This window comes from Buteo buteo, chromosome 2, assembly GCF_964188355.1.
Source record: "Buteo buteo chromosome 2, bButBut1.hap1.1, whole genome shotgun sequence".
Taxonomy (NCBI): Eukaryota; Metazoa; Chordata; class Aves; order Accipitriformes; family Accipitridae; genus Buteo; species Buteo buteo.
The window spans coordinates 492,103-502,161 of NC_134172.1; the positions used below are offsets into that span (position 1 = coordinate 492,103).

The window sequence follows — 10,059 nt, forward strand, 5'->3', positions numbered from 1 at the left end:
TGTGCAGGCCCTTGGTACTTATGTCGCAGCTGGACCCTGGGGATTCAGATCGTGCCTGTTTAGTGGAGGAAGGCTGAGTACCATACCGTCAGCCTGGTGGACCCATTTGGCCTCATTTACATGCTCCACACAGGATTCAAGTGTCCAGCTCTGTGGCTGGACTGTCATGCCACACAAAAACCACACGATTCAACGCTGCAGTAAAGTGGTGCCCACAGACCACAGTGGGGACAGAGTAGCAGAGGGGAGTGGTGGAGAACTCCGTGTATTCACTTAGATACCAATGCCACCAGGGAGCCTGGGTAGCTAAGCAGCCAGATGTACGGCAGTCCTGGTCAAAGGGTGAGTGCAGGCAGGAACACACAGGGGTCCCGAGAAGAGGACTACCCCTAGGTGAGAGCTGGAGGTCTGGCGCGTAGCTGCACCACTGAAAGGGCAGTCAGCATGAGTTTAGGCATGACTTCAGCTCTGGCATTTCTCAGCTTCTGAGTGCTTTATGTGGTAATCCTGATGCTCTTCTGAAGCAGGGCGTTAGTTTGCCCCACGTTCAGGATACTGCAGGCCTGGTGAGCACCTCCCTGTAGAAAGGAGCACAACGTAAGTGCCGAGCCGGGGGAGGGGATAAGTACTCCATTTTAGCGTGGGGACTCCCCAAGCAGGGTCGGGCCACGCTCGCCACGATACGCAGCCGGGCAAGGCAGAGCCGTGGACCTCTCGCCGCAGCAGTTCAGGAGCGTTAAGGCTCGCGCTGCTCTCGCTTGCTCCGTAGACGGAGTGATGTGCAGAGGGCCCCTCGGCAGCCAGGCCGGGTACGCCTCTGACACCCGACGAGAGCGCAGGCGGGAGGGGCAGAGCCCGGCGGCTGCACGCAGCCCAGCCACGGCCGCCCCCGGGCTGCCGCAGCGGCGGACAGGTCCGGGCGGGCTGCCGCCGCTCTGGCAGGCGCTCCCCCGGCGCCCCGGACGCTCGGCGCCCCGGGCTGCGGCCGCGCTCAGCCGGGGCTCCGCACTGCCCGCCTGGTCCTGCCCCGACGGAGCCGGGCACCGGCGGCCCCCCCTCCCCGCGGTGCTCACCGCGATGCCCAGCGCCTCATTCCCCGCTCGGGCTCCAGACGCCCCCCCCCCCCCCCCCCCGTTCCCACTCTGGCCCTCGCCCGCCTCCGGGCGGCCCCGCGCCGCCCTCGCCCGCCGGTCCCCCGGCGGCCCCGCTCCGAGCCTGCCGCCGAGGCTCCGGGGCCTGAAAGGGGGGCAGGCCGGACTCAGCCCGGCGGCCCCCCCCCGCGCCCGGGAGGGAGGCGGGCGGCCTTCCGGCGCAGCACGGTCGCCCCGGAGCGGCGGGGCCGCGGCCGGTGCCCGGCGAGGGCCGGTCCGTCGGGGCGCTCGAGCCCGTCCGGCGCCGGTGTCCCCGGGCCGCTCCCCTCGCAGGCTCGGCCGTCAGGAGCGTCGGCCCGGGCCGGCTCCGGGAGACGGTGGGGCCGGGGCGGAGCGGAGCGGGCCCGGCTCGCCCCGTCCGTTGTCCCGGGCCCGGGGGCAGCCCGAGGAAGGCTGTGCCGAGCGGCGCGGCCCCGTCCCGTCCCCACAAAAGCGCCCTTGTGCTGGCCCCGTAATTGCTAATCATCAATCACCATTAATAACAGCTGATGAGGCGGGAGGGGGAGGCGCCTTCCCAGGGGCCGGCCGCGCCGGGGGGGGAGCGGGGAGCCTTGCCCCGCCGGAGCGGGCGCTGAAGGAGGAACTCGACCGTGATGTGCGGAAGATGGATGAGAGCAGAGGGCGACACCCCCGCCCGCCTCCCCTCCCCTCCCCTCCCCTCCGCGGCCCGGCCCGGCCCCCCCGCGGCGGGGCGGGCGGGCAGGCGGCTCCGAGCGCGCCTCCACTCCGCCGCGCCGAGCCAGCGAGCGGGCGGGCGGGCGGCAGCTCTCGCCGGGCGCCGGAGCCCACGGGAGGCGGCGGGCGCGGGCCGGGGCCGGGGCCGGGGCCGCGGCGGGGCCCGGCGGCGGCGGCGGCGGCGGCGCGGCGAGTTGGCGGCGGCCCGAGCTCGCCGGAAAGTTGGTGCCGGCTGAGCCGGCGGCGCCCGCTCGCCATGCAGAGACCCAGCGGCCAGGGGACCGCCTTCTCCATCGACTCGCTCATCGGGACGCCGCCGCCGCGCTCCGGGCACCTGCTCTACACCGGGTACCCCATGTTCATGCCGTACCGGCCGCTGGTGCTGCCGCAGGCGCTGTCCCACGCGCCCCTGCAGTCGGGGCTGCCGCCGCTGGCGCCGCTGGCCTCCTTCGCCGGCCGCCTCACCAACACCTTCTGCGCCAGCCTGGGCCAGGCCGTGCCCTCCATGGTGGCGCTCACCACGGCCCTGCCCAGCTTCTCCGAGCCCCCCGACGGCTTCTACCCGCCGCAGGAGCTGCCCCCGCCGCGCGCCAACCCCGACGCCGGCTGCCGGCGGGGCGCCGAGGGCCTGGAGGCGGAGGAGCTGCCCCCGGGGCGCGACAAGGGGCCGCCCGAGCCGCCGCTGCACTTCCCGGACCCCTTCCCCGGCCTGGCAGGTAAGAGCGGCGCGGGCCAGCCCCGCCCGGCGGAGAGCGACTCGTCTGCGGCGAGCGCCGGCCCGCCTCGCCCGGGACCCCCGCAGACCCGAGGGGCCCCGCGGCGGGCAGCGCCGCCCGCCCGGCCCCTGTCCGGGCCCTCCCCGCCGCGCCAGCGGCGGCTGCGGGCGGCACCGCGGGGCCCCCGAGCTCGCCAGGGCGGCAGCCGCGGAGCCGGCGGCGCCGGGGACCGGGGCGCGGCGGGCAGGACGGCGGGGGCCGCGATGGGCCGTGGACGGCGGGACCTGCCCGCGGCTGCGCTCCCGCCCTGTCCCGGCGGGCCGAGCCGGGAGGACCGGGCCGCTTCCCCTCCGTTCCGTTCCGGGCCGGCTCCGCAAGCGCCCGCAACTTTCGCGGGCGGGAGACAAAGTCCGTCCGCCGCGCCCGGGCCGCGGGGCGGGAGAGCCGCGAGAGCCGCCGGTCGGGGCGGCCGCCCCGGCGGGGCACGGACCGCCCGGCGGGACCGGAGCGGCGCGGGCCCCCGGAGCCGAGGCCGGCCCGGCGGCGCGGAGCTCTCCGAGGTCCTGGCAGCCGGCCCGGGGCGGGCGAGGCGGAGGGCAGCGGGGCGCCGCCCCGCCCCGGGCCGCGGGACTGCGCGCGGCCCTCCCCGCCCGTCCCGGTGCCGGTGCCGCTGGGTGCAGCCGCGGTGCGGCGCGGGGCTGCGCCTCGTCCCCGGCACGATGCCGCGGGGCTGGGGGCTCCCTGGCTGGCCCGCAGCCCGCGCCGTGCCGGGCTCCGCCGCCCTCTCGTCCCCGTCGTGCTGCCGGCTACCGGCGCCCCGAGCCCCTCCCGAGGCCGCGCCGCGCCGGGGGGGTCCCGTGCCCGGGCGGCCGCCCCGCTCCCGGCGCCGTCCGGAGCCCCGCTCCCCTTCGTCTCGGTCCACTGCCCCGCGCTGTCGTGCCCGCTGCGCCCACGGCCTCGGCACCAGCGGCCTCGGCACCGGCTTTGCCCGACGGCGCGGGCGAGCGGCGGCTCCGCTCCCGCGCCCCCGCTCGGGGCTGGCCGGGGCCGGCTGCCGTGGCGGGGCCGTGGGGTCCTCGCCGTTGTGAGCTGCGGCCGCTCCCCCATGCGCGCAGGCATCGGCCTCGGTGACTTGTTGCTCTGTGTTTCTCAGCCAGCTCCAGCTCCTGCTCTCTTCCACCTCAGCTCCTGCGGCACGGGGCTCGAGGTGTCCCTTCTGCGGCGAGACTGACACAAACCAACTGCTGGCTTTCTCTGACATGGCCCGTCCTGAGAGCTGTCTCCCCTCGTCACCCCCGAGATCCACCTTTGTCTCACAGGCTTCCCGGCGTGGATGCGTGCTGAGAAGTCTCTGCTGCTTCTTGCAGTGCTTGGCTGTTTGTTCTCCATCCTCCCCTTAGTCTCTCCTGGGTAAGCCCGGGTCTTTTCCTTGCCCTGCCTTGTTCTTCCCTCAGAAGACTGTTTCCCTCGCTCAGGTACCCCTTGAACCTCATCCCTCAGCAGGACAACTGGGGCATTTGCCTCCCCGTTGCCTTCATGGGTTATCGGGGCTTTGGTTGCTCCTCCAGCGCTCCCAGGCCTCTGTGCCGAGTCAAAAGCCCAGTGCGATCTCACGTCTGTTGTGAAAGTCTCCTCGGGGATAGAATTGCCCTGGCCAAAACCAGCTGTCCATATGACCACATCTTCCCGCTCTATGGGGAAAGGAGCTGCATTGTGCTTAATCTCCCTCCATGGCTCCTCTGTAGCTGAGCCCAACATATTCTCTCCTCCCGAGGGACTCAGATGAACTGTCCCAGACAGTGGCCATTTCTGCTATCGAGAAATCATATCTCTAAGACTTGCCTTGTTGTGACTGGCTCATATGATGGAAGGAAATATGTCTTGCTAACGCTGTTCTGCTGCCTATCAGCTGTCTCTTAGCACTGTGCTTGCTCTGGAGCCATGAAGGATGCTTGTCCTTCTGCATGAGCATTTGCCCATGTGGACCTGACTCTGTGGGCTGCTCTGCCCAGGTCCAAGGGGATTTGTCAGGCCAAATGTACCCCACCTTCTGCTTTACCTAATGTTTCTCCTGACTGTAACAGCCAAGGCCCTTGGAGAGGGACAATAGGATTTGTGTTACCAACCTTCTCGGATGAAAGCCAGGATGGTTGCTGTGGGCTTTTTCTACAATTAAAGAAGAGAAAGATGATTCATATCAAAAGGAAGCATCAAAAACTATCTATAATGCAGTTTGTGTTAGCATCCTATCTGTGTCCCGGGCCAAAAGCAGTTGTCCAGGGGAGAGTAAGAGAGCACAGCCTGTGCAATACTTTCTAAAATGACGCTTCTCTAGCATCCAACCACCTGCACCCCAGGGGCTTCCTGAGCCAGGTGTTGTTTCTGGATATTTAGTAACCTTTGTCCAATTCCTCTTCTGTGACTTTATCTAGTCTACCCTGGAGTCCACCAGCAAGGACTTAGCCACATCCTGGGGCAAGGTGTTCCACAGATCTCTTAACTGTAGAACCATGTGAAGGAGAAATGCCTCCTTTTATTTCTTTTGCTGCCATCAAGTGAATTATACCCTAAAGTGACTTATTTCTGTCCCTGGGCTCCATTGGTATCTCCATCATGCAGGTGTCTACGGAGACAAGATCAGTTGTTTGCTGAATCAGCCAAAGGAGTTAATGCTCTATTTTAGGCCCTCTTTCTGCATCTACTATGTTTCAAACTTGCTTCCAGCTGTTGTCACACTTCTTGAGAGGGGAGAGGCATATAGCAAAACTGGTGGTATGAAGCAGCAAAGCTCTGAGTCTGGTTTGTTACTACAGCTGTGACAAAGAGTATGACCCCCAGGATAAAGGTACTCAACACCCCCAGCTCTCCACACCTCTCCTGAGAGCACATTTGTTCCTGAGCTGTAGAGGTCTCCACCGAGATCCAGGCAGTGGTCTGAGACCCTCTCTTAGGTTGATGTAGTAACTGCACATTCAGTCAGGGACAGGGTGAAGTTGTGGGTTGTTCCCTATGAACATGACTGAGAGCTCTTGTGTGCTTACCAACACAGCGCTCTTCTGGCTGTCACAGCACCCATTCTTGATCTGGGTCCCCCTGATCCTGCTTGAATAACTTGGTCGCCTGTGACACCCAACTCTCCTCACCATGCTTACCGCATCCATAATCACAGGGTTCCATTTGGGTTGGAAGGGACCTTTAAAGGTCATCTAGTCCACCCCCCCTGCAATGACCAGGGACATTTTCAACTAGATCAGGTTGCTCAGAGCCCCGTCCAACCTGACCTGGAATGTTCCCAGGGATGGGGCATCTACCACCTCTCTGGGCAACCTCTTCCAGTGTCTCACCACCCTCATCATAAAACATTTCTTCCTTCTATCTAGTCTGAATCTGCCCTCTTTCAGTTTAAAACTGTTACCTCTTGTCTTATCACTACAGGCTCTGCTAAAAAGTTTGTCCCCATCTTTCTTATAGGCCCCCTTTATGTACTGGAAGGCTGCTATAAGGTCTCCCCAGAGGCTTCTCTTCTCCAGGCTGAACAACCCCAACTCTCTCAGCCTGTCCTCACAGGAGAGGTGTTCCAGCCCTCGGATCATTTTTGTGGCCTCCTCTGGACCTGCTCCAACAGGCCCATGTCTTTCCTAAGATCAATGAACAGCTGGGACTTTGTGAAGAGCAAAGCAAATGGTCAATTCTACTCTTCATCTACGGCCTTCTTGTTGATTTTTCAAAGTCACAATGCTTTGCTTCATGACAGCTTCACTTCCTGTTCAAAGGCCTTGAAAGTCTCAGTACACCCTCCCACCAAACGGGTGGGTTCCCCTGCCTCCGTTACTTCCTCGATGGGCGTATACTAGATGACTAACAGACCAATACACCAATTTTCTTTATGAACACCTCTGGTTTATCATCACATAGTTCTGAGTTCCTTACTGCAAACCCAGCCCTTTTATAAGGCACAAATGTGAGATGTGTTAATCTGCTAGAGACGACTTAAAATTTGGGGTCTGATTAAGAAGAGTATATCCAGAGATAGTACCTGTTTTACAAAGTGACATGTTGCTGTTAGTAGCTCAGCCTTCTTCCAGTCTCTTGGGACAGAGTCTGGGCCGACAAGAGCAAACTGCTTAATCAGTACTGTTTGCTAGTGTGGCTGCTGGGATGCTGTCTTCCGTCACTGGGGAAGGGCAGAGTCAGGGCAGGACCTATGAGTACTCTTGGTGAAGGCACTGACGTCCTCATAAGAGCTCTCTTACCTTGTCAGGCCTTGTGCTCCAACGGTCAGAGATGGTACACAGAAATGAAAGCTCTCCTTTTCTTCGGCAAAGTGCTTGCATGAGACTGCATTGGCAGCCACGGTGCTCCATGCCACCTGCTGCTAATGCTCAGCCCTATGAGCATCAATTCTCTGGGTCTTTACTATAGGCGCTGTGCATATGGGAGATTTCTTGCCCCACCTCTCAAGAAGAGAGAGCTTGCTGTCTATTCTTGTGCAGCAGAATAGAGGCGAAGGTGTTTCTTTCCCACTGTATGAAGCAGGAGGAGCAGGGAGGTGATTCCAGATCTCCAAAGGCACCCACTCTCAGGAAGCCACAGACTTGCTGCAGGACCGGCAAAGGATGTGGGAGCGCCACAGCAACCAGGCTCCTAAGAACGTCTCCTGGGCTCAAGGAGTTTCTTGCAGTTGCTGCTTGTGTAATTGCAAGCTTTCACCTTCAGGCATCTGAGGGCTGCTCTGCCTTTCCCACTGAGGTGAGGTGAGGTGCCTGGAGATCCAGTGGCCCAGGGTGCATGTGCCAGTACCTGGGCACTGCTTAGAAGCTTGGAGAGCTGCTGCTTCTCCTTCTGCATGTAGGACTGTATTGAGAGCAGCAGTGCTTCAGAACCAGCTCCTGCCAGCAGTGATTCCTGCTGTTGGGTCGGACTTGGAGACTTGGCTGGTCTCTTCCAGTCTCAGCATGACAGAAAAACTTCTTCATCTGCTTGTGCATAGCTGTGGGTCCTCTCCCTCCATGACCCCCAGCTATGGCCGGGAGTATCTTCTCGCCCAATCTCCTGTGGGGCCTTTGTCTGAGCCTTTCTACCAGGGAAGTGACTGGTTTCCAGGCCTCTTTTCTCCCCACTGTCTCCCACCCATGTCCTCCCTTGCTCCATGGCTGTTTAATCATTCAGGCAGCAGTTTGGGACACAAGAAGCTTGCAAGAAGGAGATTCGTACCCCTACACCCTATCAATACCCTTGCAGGCAGCCTAACAGCGGTCCCTGTGGCAGTCCAAGTGCTGCCTCCAGGCTAGGTGGCCTGGGATGAGGTCCTGTCTGTTCAGTGACGTTGGCAGGCTCCGGCGTGCCCCTCCGCAGGGGCTGGTGGGGGGAGCTAAGCCCTGAGCATCACCTGCCTAAGCACCTTGTTCCCTGGCTGCACCACTCCGCTGTAGTGCATCCTGGGGTTAGGGAGGGAGAGCTGGCAGCAGGACACCCCACGTCCTGTAGAGCCCTGCAGAGAGGTTTGCAGGGCTGGCCCCGGCTCTGGCTGCTGTTCGCAGGACGGTCCTTCAGCTCCTCTTGGCTGGCTTCTTTCTGGGCGAACAGCAGCGGGACGGGGCAGAGGGAGGGCTGAGCCGAGGGGCGAGGTACAGACCTTCCCTCCAGCCGCGGAGGTCCGCTGGGAGGGTTGCGGTGTGCTCTGCGGGAGGGAGGCACTGAGGCCGCTGCGGCCGGGTTCTGGGACGGGGATGGCGGCGGCGGCCGCTCGGCCCCCGCGGTGCCTGCCGATGCTCCGGCTCTTGCGGGCGCTGCCCCAAGGCTGCGGGCAGCGCGGGGCCGGGGACGGCGGCTGCCGGCAGCGGGGCCGAGCGCGCAGCTGGGGCCGGGGAAGCCGCTTCTCCGGCGGGCGGCCCCGCGGCTGCGGGACGCGGCGGTGGCGGGGCCCCGGCGGCCGCGGGCGGAGCTGCAGCCTCCCGAGCGCCCCGGGGCTGGGGACGGGGGGGAGCCCCGGGGGGCGGCGGGGCCGCGGCTCCCGGGGAGGGAGGGGGGCTCCGCGGGCGCGGGGGACCCGCGGGCGGGGGCGGGGGGCGGCGGGCCGCGCCGGCGGGCGCTGACGCTGTGTGCCCCGCAGACGGGAAGGCGTACAGCTCGGACGAGGAGAAGCTGGAGGTGAAGTCGGCGGCGACGCCGTGCAGCGAGCGGGAGGAGGAGAGCTCGGCGGGCGACAGCGAGGAGGAGCCCTTCCTGGACGGGGCGGCCGCCGCCGCGCTGGGCACCAAGGGCAAGGGCAAGGGCGGCCCCACGGCCGAGCAGGCCCCGCCGGGCTCCGGGGCCGGCAAGAGCCGCCGGCGGCGCACGGCCTTCACCAGCGAGCAGCTGCTGGAGCTGGAGAAGGAGTTCCACTGCAAGAAGTACCTGAGCCTGACGGAGCGCTCGCAGATCGCGCACGCCCTGAAGCTGAGCGAGGTGCAGGTGAAGATCTGGTTCCAGAACCGCCGCGCCAAGTGGAAACGCATCAAGGCGGGCAACGTGAGCAACCGCTCGGGTGAGCCCGTCCGCAACCCCAAGATCGTGGTGCCCATCCCGGTGCACGTCAATCGCTTCGCCGTGCGCAGCCAGCACCAGCAGATCGAGCAGGGCGCCCGGCCCTGAGCGCCGTCGGGGCTCTCGGACCCTGGGGCGGGCGGGCCGCCGGCAGCGGGGGGGGCCGGCGCGGCGGGGGCGCGGCCCGGGCGCCCGCTCGCACTCCTCTGTACATGTCCCTTATTTATTCCGTGTAAACTCTGTACATACGGCAGCGTGTCCGTCTGTCCGTGCCGCGGGGAGCGCGGGCCGCCTGGCCCCCGCGGGCCCCGGCCGCCAGCCGCGCCGGGCCAGGGCCGGGGCCGCGCTGCCCGCGGGCGCCCGCCCATGTATAGCTGTGATTTCAATAAATTATTTTCTATGGAGCGAGGCGACGTTCTTCCGCGGTGCTGCCCGCCCGCCCGCGGGACAGGGGCTGGGCAGGGGCAGGGACGGGGGCAGAGACGGGGGCGGGGGCAGGGGCAGCGGGCGGCGGCGCCGACCCCGAGAGGCGGCAGCGGAGGCCGGGGAGGGCGTGCGGCCGGGGTCGGCGGGAGGCTCCGGGGGGTCGCCCGCCCCCTCGGCCGGTGCCGGGGCCCGCGGACCCGGTGGCTGTGCGTGGAGCAGCGGTGGCCTTGCGGGCTCCATCGGGCCCGATCCGGTGCCGGTGCTGAGGCACGGGAGGGGGCAGGGAAGGGGAGGGGCTGGGAAGGGCCCGGGAGCATCGGTGGGTCCGCCCTGCCGCCGGCGGCGAGGTGCGCGGGCCGGGGCCGGGGCCGGGGCCGGGGCCGGGGCCGGGGCCGCCCGTCGCCGCCTCCCGCAGCCCCTGCCGCCACAGCCTGCGGCAGCCGAGGCCAGCAGCCCGCCCCCGGCTGGGAGGAACGTGTGCGCTGCCCCTCGGGCTCCCGGCACGGCCGCCGGCCCTGCCCTGCCCTGCCCTGCCCTGGGACAGCCGGCATCCCTGGTGCCTCAGG

At 65.9% G+C, this 10,059-nt stretch overlaps 1 protein-coding gene across 1 annotated transcript; it reads left to right on the forward strand.

Annotated features, from left to right (window-relative positions):
- Positions 1-1,755: 1,755 nt before the first annotated feature.
- On the forward strand, positions 1,756-9,464 carry GBX1 (gastrulation brain homeobox 1). The gene is made up of 2 exons (XM_075042477.1): positions 1,756-2,542; positions 8,655-9,464. The coding sequence occupies exons 1-2, from the start codon at positions 1,756-1,758 to the stop codon at positions 9,173-9,175; spliced, it is 1,308 nt and encodes a 435-aa protein (XP_074898578.1). The 3' UTR covers positions 9,176-9,464.
- The last annotated feature ends 595 nt before the right edge of the window (positions 9,465-10,059 follow it).

Coding starts and splice junctions, on each gene's coding strand:
- GBX1 (XM_075042477.1), top strand. CDS start 1,756: ATGGATGAGAGCAGAGGGCGACACCCCCGCCCGCCTCCCCTCCCCTCC. Junction 2,543..8,654: donor CCCCTTCCCCGGCCTGGCAG/GTAAGAGCGGCG, acceptor TGTGCCCCGCAG/ACGGGAAGGCGTACAGCTCG.